Source organism: Aegilops tauschii, chromosome 6 (assembly GCF_002575655.3).
Source record: "Aegilops tauschii subsp. strangulata cultivar AL8/78 chromosome 6, Aet v6.0, whole genome shotgun sequence".
In the NCBI taxonomy this organism is placed as follows: domain Eukaryota; kingdom Viridiplantae; phylum Streptophyta; class Magnoliopsida; order Poales; family Poaceae; genus Aegilops; species Aegilops tauschii.
Window position 1 is genome coordinate 8,919,775 of NC_053040.3, and position 14,894 is coordinate 8,934,668.

General features: G+C 44.5%; 1 protein-coding gene across 1 annotated transcript; it reads right to left on the reverse strand.

The window, feature by feature from the left end:
* Window positions 1-12,256: 12,256 nt before the first annotated feature.
* On the reverse strand, window positions 12,257-14,037 carry LOC109764943 (7-deoxyloganetin glucosyltransferase-like). The gene has a single exon (XM_020323725.4). It carries the CDS (start codon window positions 13,954-13,956, stop codon window positions 12,412-12,414), a length of 1,545 nt encoding a protein of 514 aa, XP_020179314.2. The 5' UTR covers window positions 13,957-14,037; the 3' UTR covers window positions 12,257-12,411.
* Between the last annotated feature and the right edge of the window lie 857 nt (window positions 14,038-14,894).

The following is a 14,894-nucleotide window of genomic DNA, read 5'->3' on the forward strand; positions in this document are numbered from 1 at the left end:
GACTGGGTCCGGAACCTGAGGATCATCCTCATAGCTGCCAAGAAAGATTATGTCCTAGAAGCACCGCTAGGTGAAGCACCAATCCCAGAGAACCAAGACGTTATGAACGCTTGGCAATCACGTGCTGATGATTACTCCCTCGTTCAGTGCGGCATGCTTTACAGCTTAGAACCGGGTCTCCAAAAGCGTTTTGAGAAGCATGGAGCATATGAGATGTTCGAAGAGCTGAAAATGGTTTTCCAAGCTCATGCCCGGGTCGAGAGATATGAAGTCTCCGACAAGTTCTTTAGCTGTAAAATGGAGGAAAATAGTTTTGTTAGTGAGCACATACTCAGAATGTCTGGGTTACACAACCGCTTGTCTCAGCTGGGAGTTAATCTCCCGGATGACGCGGTCATTGACAGAATCCTTCTGTCGCTTCCACCGAGCTACAAGAGCTTTGTGATGAACTTCAATATGCAGAGGATGGAAAAGACCATTCCTGAGGTATATTCGATGCTGAAATCAGTGGAGGTGGAGATCAGAAAGGAACATCAAGTGTTGATGGTGAATAAAACCACTAAGTTCAAGAAGGGCAAGGGTAGGAAGAACTTCAAGAAGGACGGCAAGGGAGTTGCCGCGCCCGGTAAGCCAGTTGCCGGGAAGAAGCCAAGGAATGGACCCAAGCCTGAGACTGAGTGCTTTTATTGCAAGGGAAGTGGTCACTAGAAGCGGAATTGCCCCAAATACTTAGCGGACAAGAAGGCCGGCAACACCAAAGGTATATGTGATATACATGTAATTGATGTGTACCTTACCAGTACTCGTAGTAGCTCCTGGGTATTTGATACCGGTGCGGTTGCTCATATTTGTAACTTAAAACAGGAACTGCGGAATAAACGGAGACTGGCGAAGGACGAGGTGACGATGCGCGTCGGGAATGGTTCCAAGGTCGATGTGATCGCCGTCGGCACGCTGCCTCTGCATCTACCTACGGGATTAGTTTTAAATCTCAATAATTGTTATTTAGTGCCAGCTTTGAGCATGAACATTGTATCTGGATCTCGTTTAATTCGAGATGGCTACTCATTTAAATCCGAGAATAATGGTTGTTCTATTTATGTGAGAGATATGTTTTATGGTCATGCCCCGCTGGTCAATGGTTTATTCTTGATGAATCTCGAACGTGATGTTACACATATTCATAGTGTGATACCAAAAGATGTAAAGTTGATAACGATAGTCCCACATACTTGTGGCACTGCCGCCTTGGTCACATTGGTGTCAAGCGCATGAAGAAGCTCCATGCAGATGGACTTTTGGAGTCTCTTGATTACGAATCATTTGACACGTGCGAACCATGCCTCATGGGTAAGATGACCAAGACTCCGTTCTCCGGAACAATGGAGCGAGCAACCAACTTATTGGAAATCATACATACCGATGTGTGCGGTCCAATGAGTGTTGAGGCTCGCGGAGGATATCGTTATGTTCTCACTCTCACTGATGACTTAAGTAGATATGGGTATGTGTACCTAATGAAACACAAGTCTGAAACCTTTGAAAAGTTTAAGGAATTTCAGAGTGAGGTTGAGAATCAACGTGACAGAAAAATAAAATTCTTACGATCAGATCGTGGTGGAGAATATTTAAGTCACGCCGCCTGGAACACCTCAGCGAAACGGTGTGTTCGAACGTCGTAATCGCACTCTATTGGATATGGTGCGATCTATGATGTCTCTTACCGATCTACCGCTCTAATTTTGGGGCTATGCTTTAGAGACTGCCGCATTCACTTTAAATAGGGCTCCGTCGAAATCCGTTGAGACGACAACGTATGAATTATGGTTTGGAAAGAAACCTAAGCTGTCGTTTCTAAAAGTTTGGGGATGGGATGCTTATGTCAAGAAACTTCAATCTGAAAAGCTCGAACCCAAGTCGGAAAAATGCGTCTTCATAGGATACCCTAAGGAAACCATTGGGTATACCTTCTACCGCAGATCCATTCGGCACACGGTCATCGGTGATTTGGATCACGGCGAGTACGACTCCATCAACCGCGTTCATTGGAACGCTTCCGCTCGCGATCTACAAAGGGTATGTAGATGCACTCCTTTCCCCTCGTTGCTAGTATACTCCATAGATGGATCTTGGTGATGCGTAGGAAATTTTAAAATTCTGCTACGATCCCTAACAATATCCACCTCAACGTGCGCATCTCTGCTTCATCTGAACTTTGCCTCTGTAAAAGCATCCGGTGACTGAAAATGCATTGGAAAAATATCCAATGACCGACATGGTCCGAGCCTCGAGATGAATAGTAGGATGGCCCAGAGTGCCTAAGCTCAGTGGGACCTCCATTTCTTGCAAGTCTCTACCTATGAGATGATACACGGTCAGGAATACAATGCGTCAACCTAAGAGTATCTGCCCTTGGGACCCATTTTGAGTTTCATTCTCTACTGGTGCCTACATTCTGTTGTTACGCTACTTGCGGAGATGTTTGAACATCATGTTTTCACTTGAGCACCGGTGAGTTTTTCCCCGGTGTCTCCTACGCCTAACAGTTTTAGTTTTACATTCTCCTCTAGTCGTTTCTCTAGGCTACTAGCTCATTTGTCTCCGCAATCTATTGATAGTAAAAGATCAGCGATCGCTTCTACATGGCTGAAGATGGCCTAGTATATATGCACAACCATCTGGACGAGGTAAGGTAGGATGTCTTTTTTACCCCCACCATTTCATAAAGTAGTGCATGCATGTACGTATGTGGAAGGGACCTCACATTACACCAACGGCTCGATGTTGATTTGATCATGGGAGTTATTGATCTGATCTTGTAGTATTTACTAGCCATGGAAAGACTGCTCGTTATGTGCTGGCAAACAAATAATATATCTGCCAGCTAGGGACGAGCAGAATCATCACAACACTGCTGCTGATTCAGCACATTTACAGGTTTGCAAGAACTTTTGACAGGACTTATATTGTTTATCATTTGTTTGGAACAAATTATTCAGTGAAAGATCCACTAAAAGGATCACACATGGTACATCTCAATCTCTTGAGGATAATGAAGAGATTTGGTAGTTCAAGATGTGAATAGAGTGCAGTGAAATGCAAATTACTGTCACATTTACTAGGAAAGCGTGTTTTATGTGAGACAAATGAACCATTGTAGTATACTAGATACTAAGTGCACATGGATATAAACTAGAATGATAAAAAAGGAAAAATACATGCAGTTTACAATTATTACATTCTTTTTTAACACACAATTATTATATTCTAAGAAGCCAACTGGTAGCAGCATAACAAAAAAATTATGTCGATCATGGTTTCTCAAAATAATGTTGATTGCAGAATGTGCCTTCTTAAATTTATTAGGTTCATCCACCGAACAAGCCAACTCTTAGTGTTAATAAGAGATGTGACCTTGACCGAGAGAAACTTATATTAGTTGCAAGTTCACAAATAAGCAGTTCATACCAAACATGGATAAGAATAATTCATAACCTTAGGTAAGGAAGTTCCAACGCAATAAGTTGAGATAACTATTTTAATGTATGAAAACTAGTGCAAATTAAAAAGTACATAAAACTTGATGAGTTCGGGCCTCTCCCTATTTGTTATTGAAGACATATATCTTCTAGTAAGAGTGAAAAAGTGGTGTTTAACTAAGTGACAAACTGTATAAAGTTTGATTATAATAGTTAATTTATGCGTTTAAAATTGTCTTAGGTTCTAGCTTTGTCTCAAGCCAAACTTATATATATTTCCTTGAATCTATTAAAAAAAGTGCTAATATCCGCAACTATAGATATATGCATAAACTGTATTTTATGAATATTCTCACGAAACTAATTTTGTGTTGCACATATGGATATATTTCCTATAGACATGGTCAAATTAAATATGTTTGAGTTAGAGAATAGCTAAAAACTTCAATTAGTTTGCTGCGAATAGATTACCATGTCAAACTTTTGAAAATTTAGCATGTAATATCATCACATATATTTGGAATTGATACTTGAAAATCATACATATGAGTTTCTCTCCAAACATACTTTTTTTTCCTTAAATGGGACTTATGGTGCACCGGTACAATAGTCATTTCGCATTCCACTTAGAAAATATATTTTTGGATGGGTTTGAATGAAAATGGAATCTACAAAAACTAAAAGAAACATGAAGCATAAATTATATGTGGTTGGAGTTTATTTGCCTCCACTATTGGGCAATGTTACTTTTTTTTATTAAAGATTAGCCACCTTAAAGATTCAATAACGTGGGTATTATTTATTTTGCAAATAAAAGAAGCAACTGTGAGTTCTGATATGTAATCATATAAAAATTGAAGATCTACAACACCATGTTGCGTGGAAGAATAAAATAACAATATGGTGGCACGGATGGCAGTTTAGATGACAGATCAATGCAACCCATAAATAAACCCAGTTTTTAATAACCTGCTAGCTAAGTTTGCTTTACTCTATCAGCTCATAAATGGTCAAATCAACACTTTTAACTTGGTATTTGCGTCCACACCAGTCCAAGTTTCAACTCATTGCAGAAAAATTGCCACTGTGGCATGCTCACTTGGCCCGAGCCATGAATGGAGCACGTGAGGGTGACTCAGGCCCAACCACGTCCTAACTTTTGTGAAAATTCCTTCGGCCTTGTTCGGTTAGACAGGGTTCGGAGAGGTTTGAAAGGGATTGGAGGGGATTAAATCCCTTGCAAGTCAAAATCCACCTCAACCCCCCCCCCCCCCCCCCCCCAATCCCCTCCAATCCCTGTGGCGAGGGGATTAAACGAACAAGGCCTTCATGTTTTTGCAAATCTCTTTGATGAGCCTTTGTGATTTCTGACACACTTGCAAAAAATTTGGCACAGGGGATGGCTATCACACCATAGGTGTCACACAATGATCTAATGATTACCAGCGACGGAACGATGCACCCCATCTGACAATATTGTTGCTACCCATTTCAACTTTTAGAATACAGATTTAGCTAGCTCAATGAAGGGACCATACGAATTATCTCAATTTGGACTTGTCCAAGGAGCAAGTCAGGACCACTTTATTACAACTTATAGTTGCACTTCTATTTTTATTTTTCACCCTAGGGCCGGCTGGCCACCTTACAAAATTGGTCATGGGGGCATTGTGGGCATCCAGAACGCAGTTAGCTAGATGGGAGTTTAAAATGCAGTGAGGCTGTAAGAATTGCTTGGTCTCAACTCACACGTGAAGTTGTCTACCAGAATGCTTGTTGTCGTCGTCGTGTTGCAGTCGACGTCACCAGGAGAGGAAAATTGCGTTCCCGGAGAGGCACCGCGGCGGTCAGAAGGGGAAGGTCGGAGTGGAAAGGGTGAGGGAAGAGTGGTAGGGGATAAGGTACTTTTTTTGCGAGAAAACATCCGACCTATTCATCTTCGATCATGGAAGTACAACGAACACCAGAAATAATAAAAATTACATCCAGATTCATAGACCATCTAGCGATGACTACCAGCGCTGAAGCGAGCTGAAGGCGTGCCGCCGTCATCTCCCCTCCATAGCCGGAGTTGGGCATAACTTATTGTAGTATATAGACAGTCGGGAAGTCGTCGTACTAAGGCCCCATAGGACCAGAACAGCAACCACCGCCGATGAAAATAGCGTAGATCGGGAGGATCCAACCCAAAGACACACGAACGTAGACGAACAACGACGAGATCTGAGCAAATCCACCAAAGTAGATCCGCCGGAGACACACCTCTACACGCCCACCAACGATGCTAGACGCACCACCAGAACGGGGACTAGGCGGGGAGATCTTTATTCCATCTTCAGGGAGTCGCCGCCGCCTCGCCTTTCTGAGCAGGGCACAAACCCTAATAAAACGGGAAGGAACGACTAAAATTGGAGCCCTCCTGCCAGCCCTTGCAACGATCCATCGTGCTTCCCTGGCCCTAGGGCCACCGGAGACGAGGCGTACCTGCGGCGATGCCGGCGAGAGGCAGGAACCCTAGCTTTTTTTTGGAGGAGGCGGCGGCTGGTAACGACCCACATCTATTTTCTAACTTCCCAACTGTATCATAGGGGTTAACGTACTTGTACCCCGAGGCAACGCAAAGGATGGGACATCAGCCGCCAGAATTTGTGCAAAGAAACCCAAGAATGATTGCGGCCTTCAAATCTGAGTGGAGCAGTTTCGCTAAGATGAAGGGCCATGGCATCACCGCGCGGCCGGATCCCCTTCCCTTTCCTCTGCCAGCGATCCACCCTCTTCCCCTTTCTCGCGTGCAGCCGAGGTGGGTTGGACAAGTGGGCTGTGAGAAAAGGCCCGGTCTCAGATTTATCTTCGAGAGCAGTAGCCCAGGACAGTTGGGCCAGGAATTCTAACATGCGTGGAAGGTCGAAAAATAAACACATCAAACAGCCATACAACCTGAAAGGCTGAATGTATTGCTCAAAAAGAGAACATCGACATTTGTCCATACTTTTTCTTTCTTACATGACAAAATCTGACCTTTTTTACAGCATAGACACAAACCACATCTTTCATTTGCACAAATTTCAAAACCATGTTCAGTTTTTGCATTGACACACACAAAAAGATTCAGCTGCGGATATATAGTAGGGTAAATAGTAGAGTAGCAATACTTACTATTTGAATCAGTACTTTTCCATACTATTTATAACTGGTCTTTTTATCACGGCTGTAAAAGCATCCACCATATGTAGATCCTCCAATCAAATAGTACCAACTATTTGAGTCCAATGAACTACAAAAGGCATGCACCATTATTATTATTGTACCGAATGACAAATGAATTTACATTCCAACAACCGGTGGTACGCAAGAAATGACATCAAAGCGATGCGAAGAAAGAGTATATGCCCACCAATCAACATGACACCATGCAGCTATGCAAACGCATATATACCGCACCGTCTAGCCAAAGGCGGTAGTAATACGGAGAGATGAGAAGGGCCGAAGATGAGGATGTGAAACTCAAAGCATTAGGGAATAGGAGACACATGGAAAAATGACACTTGTGCTCGGTGGAGAACATGATGGACCAGGCGTACCGCAAGTAGCATGATAATGAAACATCACGCATGTGTTTAGTGGAGAACACAGTGATACAATACAGTAGCGAGAAGCATGGCATCAAACACTACATTTTGTTGTTGAACTTGATGATTCAATAAATATATCCATCAAAATCATCCATTTAACAGCGTTCTTGTCCTTGCCAACGGCATCTGCATTCCTCCATAACTGGCTCACTACCACGGCTTTGCGGGACCTTGAGGCGCTTCTCGAGCTCACATCTGTTGCTGAGCTCTCGTCCTCCCTTGACACCTGGTCACCTGGTGTGTTGCATGGGTTGACTCTGAGTTTCTCGATGAAATAAATAGTAAAATTCTTGCCAAGTTTGCCATCAATTAGTGCAACACCATGTCACACTGAATTTTGGGAATATTTATCAAATGTGGGGTGCATATATGCTGGCAATGTGCAGTCTGATATTATCTTTTGTCTGTAAAAAAAGAGTAATAATTAAGGTTTTGGCCCATGAGCTAGCACCAACTGACCTGTGTGCAAGACACAACGGTTTCTTCGAATGGAAATCGGATTAGTGCCAGGTCTTTACTCAATCTCCATTGACGACAACATGTGACCAGGGGATATCATTTTATGTTACTGAAATCACAAACAAAAGGAAAGAAAGAAAGAAGAAAACCCACATGTCTATATTTATAAGAGAAAAAAGCCATCTAAATTCATCACTTAATCATTCTAGTCTAACTCCAGCCCATCCCAGCCCATCCCATCATCAGATGTCACGTGATAGATATGACACACGAGTCCAGCCCCAAACCCTCAACACCCTCGCCAACTTTCACCACCAACCGCGCCGCCACTAGCCATCCCCTTGCCGCCGGCGCCTACCCGCCGTCGTGCTCCGGCTCCAAAGTTGCATCCTCACCCAGATCCTCTCTTCTCCCTACCCCTTCCCCGCCCCCCTCTCCATCGCCTCCTCTTCGCTCGGACGTTGGCTTTGCCGCCTGTAGAGAGAGGATGAGCGAATAGGAGCCGGATGTAGATTAGTAGCCAGTTGCAGCATGAGCCCCAAGACACTTTGTAAGATTATAAGATGGCCCAATTATTAATAAAGTGTACATATTTAAACTTACTATTGTACATGCCGTCTATTAGGCTGGCTCTAGAATCTAGATGACATAGCAACACCTTATAGCTGCGATTGTGGATGTATTATTAACCATGCTCCAATCGAATAGTACTAGCTATTGAAGTCCAAACAATTGCAGAGGTGATGTGCACTGTTATTATTTTTTGTACTAGAGAAACACCAATTTATTTACATTCCAACAACCGGTGGTGCGCAAGAAAATATATCAACCAATCATGAAACGTCAAAAGTCACCATCACATATATAGGTACTTGTACTATTTTTACTAAGTAATGTCATTAAATTGATGTGAAGAAAGAGTAGATACCCACCAATCAACCAGATACCATGCGGATGTGCAGATGCATATATACCACATCGTTTAGCCAAAGGCGGTAGTAACACGGAGAGATGGGAAGGACAGAGCATGAGTTGTCAAAGTCTTTGCAATAGGGAATGTGAGACACCCAGAAAGAGGTCACATGTACTCGGTGGAGACCTTGACGAACCACCAGTACCGCAGGTAGCATGACAATGAAACATCATGCCGATGCTTAGTGTAGAATACAGTGATATGGTACAGTAACTAGAACCATGGTGACAAGCTAAGCATTGGCGCTTGTCGGGCTCACATCTATTGTTCAGCTCTCATCCTCCCCTGCCACATCGTGCGTCGTAGCATGGGTTGACTTCGAGTTTCTCGGTGAAAAATTAGTAAAATTCTTGCCGAGTTTGCTCTCGAAGTTGTGCAGCACCATGCCATGCTGAATTTTGAAAATATTTATCAAATGTAGGGTGCATATATGTTGAGAATGTGCAGTTCCTCTGCTATTGCCTTTTTTCTGTCTATAAGAGAGTAATAATTAAGGTTTTGGAATGCAACCATGAGCTAGCGCCACCTGACCATCCATAACCGTCACCACAAAGTTCAGATCAAGGGCAAGTGAGTCGAGCACTTCAGATACTAGACAATGGGGTTTTACATTGCATAAGTTCAACACTCTTATATGAAATTCACATAAAATTGCTAGTAAATATGATTTTAAAATATGACAGGGGATCCGACGGATGAAAGAATATAAATGTTGTTAAAATTGCCGCACATGCACAGATGCGCCGGACACATAATAGTAAGTAACTATATCGTTTTATGTGACTCGGAAAAAAAATGATCAACATTACTCCATTCGATGAACGTGAGGCATATATGTTGAATAAGGTTTCGATGCGATTATGTCTACCTTGCAGTTCATGCAAGGTCTTTACTCAATCTCCATTGATGACACATGTGCTCAGGGGAAATCATGTTATGTTAGTGAAATTAAAAAGAAAAGGAAAGAAGAAGAAGAAGAAGAAGAAGAAGAAGAAGAAGAAGAAGAAGAAGAAGAAGAAGAAGAAGAAGAAGAAGAAGAAACTCACATGTCTTTATTTATAATAGGAGATGAAAGGTCATCTAAATGCTCACTCAACTCAATCTAAGGCCAGCCCAACCCTTTCTCAGATGGCATGTGAGAGAGATACGACGCACGTCACGACTCTCTCCATCTCTCACCAACCACGCCGCCATTGGCCATTCTCTCGTCGCCGGCGCCTCCCCGCCGCCATGTTCCGGTTCCGAAGCTGCGTCCTCACCCAGTTCCTCTCTTCTCCCTCCACCTCCCGAGTTTCCCCTATCCACCACCTCCTCTCCGCCGCAGACGGCATTTCCTCAGACCCTGGCTTTGCCGCCGAGGAGTACCTCGTCTCCACCTACGGACTGACCCGAGCACAGGCCATCAAGGCCTCCACAAAGCTCTCCCAACTCAAGTCCCCCGCTAAGCCTGACATCATGCTTGCCTTCCTTGCTGGTTTCGGCCTCTCCGGCACCCACGTCGACAAGGACCCGCTAAATAGAAAGGGAGGAAGGTGATGGAGAGCCCCCTTCCTTCTTCTCCTCCTCCTTCTTCTTCTTCCTTGGCCTTCTCCCTAGGTGGGAGAAGTTTCCCCCTCCGGTCCATGGTGTGTTTGGCCTCCCCGGGGGCAAGAGCCTCCCCCGGGATTGGATCCTGGAACTTTATGTCTGTCTCTCTGCGTCGAAATCTAGGAGCTTTCACCATTTTAGCGACCCACGAAAATACGTAAGTCAAAAAATATGATTTTATGGCGGTTTCTTGACTTCAGGAGGAAGCTACCTTCCAAAGGGCAACCACAACTGACCTCCACAGCCTCTACGCGGGTAAGGGGCTCGCCGCATGGGGAGGTTGTGTGGGGCTCCTAGTGCTCCTCTCCCAGTGGGTCATGGTCCCCTAGGTCTCTTATTTTCCAAAAAAAAAATCCTCATAAATCCCCATGCATTTTTCAGCTCCATAGATATGGATTTTCTGGAAAACAAAAAACATCCAGAAAACAGCAGTAACTAATATGTTAGTTCAATAAAAATAATATAAAAATGCCCCAAAACCATACATAATTGATGTGAATACAACATGAATACTTAAAAAAATTATAGTTATGTTGAAGACATATCAGCATCTCCAAGCTTAATGCCTACTCCTCCTCAAGTAGGTAGATGACCAGAAAATATTTTTGAAGTCTGAATACTAAAATAGAACAAAAATTTATCCCGTAAAGAATTACAGTTCAAATAACAAATAGCATCATTGTATTAAGTTCAACATAACATAAAGTGATAATGAAGTATCTCGCAAATCTTTTAACACGATATAACTGCAACCATGGCAACTCCCGTAACAATGATACCGACATGGGGGTGTCTACCGGGGCGAGGGAAGATAACGTTGATAGGGCAAGCACTTCAACCACAACAACCTGGCAGAAAGCTACTGCATTGGCAACTTTGCTTCCACTAGACATGGTGACGGGAACCTGTAGACGGACACTGGGGCCACACATCACCTTACTAGTGACTTGGACCATCTGGTTGTGCACACGAGCTATATATGATGGAAGTATCAGGTGCGGGTAGCAAATGGTGAATGCTTGCCCATCTATTGTATTGACCACTTAAAACTTCCTAGCTCAAATACTTCTCCTGCACTGACGAATACTTTGCACATTCCAAGTATCCACAAAAATATCTTCTCAATTTATAGATCTGTATATAATGATCTTATTTTTCCATGGAATTTCACTCTTCATGTTTCAATGTGAAGGGTGAGGTAGAAAGAAGATTGTTGGCAGCGGCAGCCTCTAGCCAACTCCTTGTCGTCGGTCGTAGATGGCACCATGTTCACATGAAGCTTCATCTAGCTTTAGGACTTCTTTGTGTCAATGGCACCAACGTCTAACTCATTGATAAAATAACGTAATTGAGTGTGTCATTTGTTCCAGCAAAATTTTGTCTGTGTTAAGTCATCCGTCATCTATCTGATTCGTGTCAATGTGGTAAAATTTATCAACTCCCTTATTATGCCTCTAGCCGTGTTACCACTTCTCCTCTCGAACAGGGACCCTCCTCTTGCAACCACCTTTCAATCACAAATCAGATGTTGAGCAAGTCTTGTACACGTTCCAAACACAGGTCAAACGCTTCTCATTACATAAGGTCATGATATCCAATCTGACTGGGGAGGTTGGGGGGAGGGGGTATCATCGTCTCCATGAACACAACACGGTGCGGCATATGTACATGCCCCAACAAAATGGGATCGCTAAGCATAAACACTGACACCTTGTTGAAACCGGGATAACTCTCCCACTCACACATCTCTCCCTCCTGTAGTTAAAAACACGGTGGTGTGTCCTCCTTCTAAATGATCTCATGGAGCATGTCCAGTTTTTTTACCGTTGAATATTTACAAAAATTGACAGGTTTACGACTTTTGCGTTCCCTTTCGAGAATTACTGTTACCGTCCAAAACGTTTCAACCAAATTTTCATTTGAGCTCTGAATAGGTTCAAATCAGGTGTGTATGCAATTGTTGCTACTTCACAGGCCTTGGCATGGTGGTTAGTGGCCGTTTCGTCCATGCACCCGGTACCAGGTTAGAATGGACATGTGGGAAGTAACGAAGTGGGCGGGCCACCGGGGCAAGAACTACTAATCGCAAAATCACGGGGCAATTACATTTATTTTTGGCACCAAAGTTTTTAAATTCACAATTTATTTCATTTTATTGGGCAGTAATTACCGAGATATTCTCAAAACCGGTTCTCAAGACCTCCTCCAAAAGAAGGGATTTTCCGGCCTGCTCCGAAAAACCGGGATTGAGAAACCTATGAGCAGGTACACTGTTATTTCTTTATGCAGAGCGGCGAGGAGTAGGAGCTAGCACCTCATGGATCAACTCCTCGAAGTTGCGGCGAGACGAGCCGCCGGGCTTGGTCGCCTTGACCGCTCTCTCCCTCCACTCCTGCGCCTTCTTCTTCATCACCTTGCCATTCTGACCCTCCATGACCTCCGTGATAAGTCTTGCGACGGTGTCACGCCGAACGTTGCTGTCGATCTCCATGCCAACGCCCCATTCAGTGCATTGGTATCGGCAGATGGTCTGGTGGTCCGCAAAGAATGGCCAGCTGATGACGGGCACACCGCCACACATGCTATCCAATGTCGAGTTCCAGCCGCTATGTGTCAGGAACACACCCACTGCCGGGTGATTCAACACTTGTTGCTGCGGGCACCAGGAGGCAACGAGACCGCGCTCGGCGGTTTCGACCGAGAACTCTGGGGGAAGCACCGCGGTGACGCCCCTGACGAGGTCGGGACGGATGATCCAGAGGAAATGCCTGCCACTCATGGCTAGGCCCCAGGCGAACTCCACCAGCTGCCCGTCGGTCATGATGGTGGTGCTGCCGAAGTTCACGTACACGACGGAGCCAGGCTCCTTGTCGTCAAGCCATGGCAGGCACTCCTCCTGCTGCTTCCACAGGCTCATGCTGATGTTTGAGCTCGGCGCCAGGAGCGGGAGCGGGCCAATGGTGTAGACCTTGGGCAGGCCGAGAGCCTCCATGGCCGCCACCGCCTCTCCCTCGAGGTCGTCGAAGGTGTTGATGATCAGTGCCGATGCGCCGACCGCGCGCTCTACGATTCCGAGCGTGAAATGCAACATGTAGTCGTCCGGTGCCACACTGCGTATGAAGGATGGGAAGTCCCTGAACCTCATGTTCTGCAAGCCCGGCACGTCTTCCACTGGCGTGTCAAGGTACTCTTTCGTTAGCTGCTTGAAGTCCTTGATCGGTGCGAGGCCACGGTCGAAGAGGAGGCGGTAGTGCCGGAGAGCGACAAAGCTGATGGCACTGGATGCCCACAGTTGGACGTACGGGAGGCCGAGCTCCCTGGCTGCTTCCATGGAGAAGTCCATCACGACGTCGGAGATGATGCAGGTCACGGGCGGGTGGCCCGTTGCCGGGTCGTTGAGCTCCGCGAGGAGGCGTCGGAAGGGCCCAAGGCAGACCTCCGTGATGACCTTGCAGATTGATTGGACATCATGCGTGACGTTGTTGTCGGACCGTGACATGCCGTCCGGAATGGTGGCGAAGCGGAACCCCGGGACACCGGCTTCCGCGCCCGCGCCCTGCGCATGGACAAGGCGGGCGTGGTTGTACTCGGTGTTGACGAAGGTGATGTGGAAGCCGCGGGCGTGGAGCATCTTGGCCACATCGAGCATTGGGTTGATGTGTCCTTGCGCGGCCGCCGGCAGGCACACGACGTGTGCTTTCTCGCCCAATGCTGAAGATGAACCCATTTCCAGCGGCGACGACAATGGGGTTTTGTGGCCTATTGTGTTGTTGTTGCTGCTGAGGATGCTATGCATTGCTTGGAATGGCTCTGTCGACCTTGCCATACATTATTCATAGATGGCACACATGGGGCAGCAATGGCCATGGGCAAACATGTTGTAGACTGAACTGAGATTTCTTTATTGACGTATCTCTTTCGATCGAGGCATGGACATGTCGGGCGGCGGGGTGGACCTTTCGCTCAAAAGTCCATGTATCTATATCTATCTATCTGGTCTATCTATTATCTTTCTATCCATTCTACTCTATCTGTATATCTATGTATCTTCTATCTATATATCTATCTATTCTATTCTATTTCTATACTGAAAGCAAAATACCGGTAAAAAATAGAGCCACCATATTTGTCCACATATGATAAAAATATATGCTTCATCGATCCTAGTTGTAATGCCTGTGATTAAAAGATATAAAGAGTTACGCGCAACAATTATTGTGCACAGATAAAGGTATTGTCACATTAAAAGTGTACAACATACTTTGTGTTGATACAAGCAGGGCTGTCTCTAGGAATTTGGGGCCCCAATGCGAAAAGCAAAATGGGGCCCTAACATTTGAAAAAAAATCATATAATATAACTCAAGCATAATCACTTAATTATACAATTTAGATTTATATTATTTAATATAATCTTTAGAAAATTCTCAAGTAGCAATGCAAATTCTCACCACAAATTTATCAAGAGCACCCCTTTGAGATTGAGCATCTTCTTCTAATTTTTGTTTCTTCTTACACTTTAAGGCACAAAATCGTACTTTCTTCTAGAACTAGAATGCATGATTGTTTCTATTTATGAACCAAACAAAAAATATTAATGCATTTGAACTGATGAACTCACATGAATTATAGGCTTGTGACTTGAGTAGTAAGAATCACATATAACCTTGATTTTGGACATGGACCACAGGACGAGCAATTGTTGAAAATCTTGAATCTATGACAATTTCTGAACTTCAACAACTAGACAAAAAATTGTTCCAAA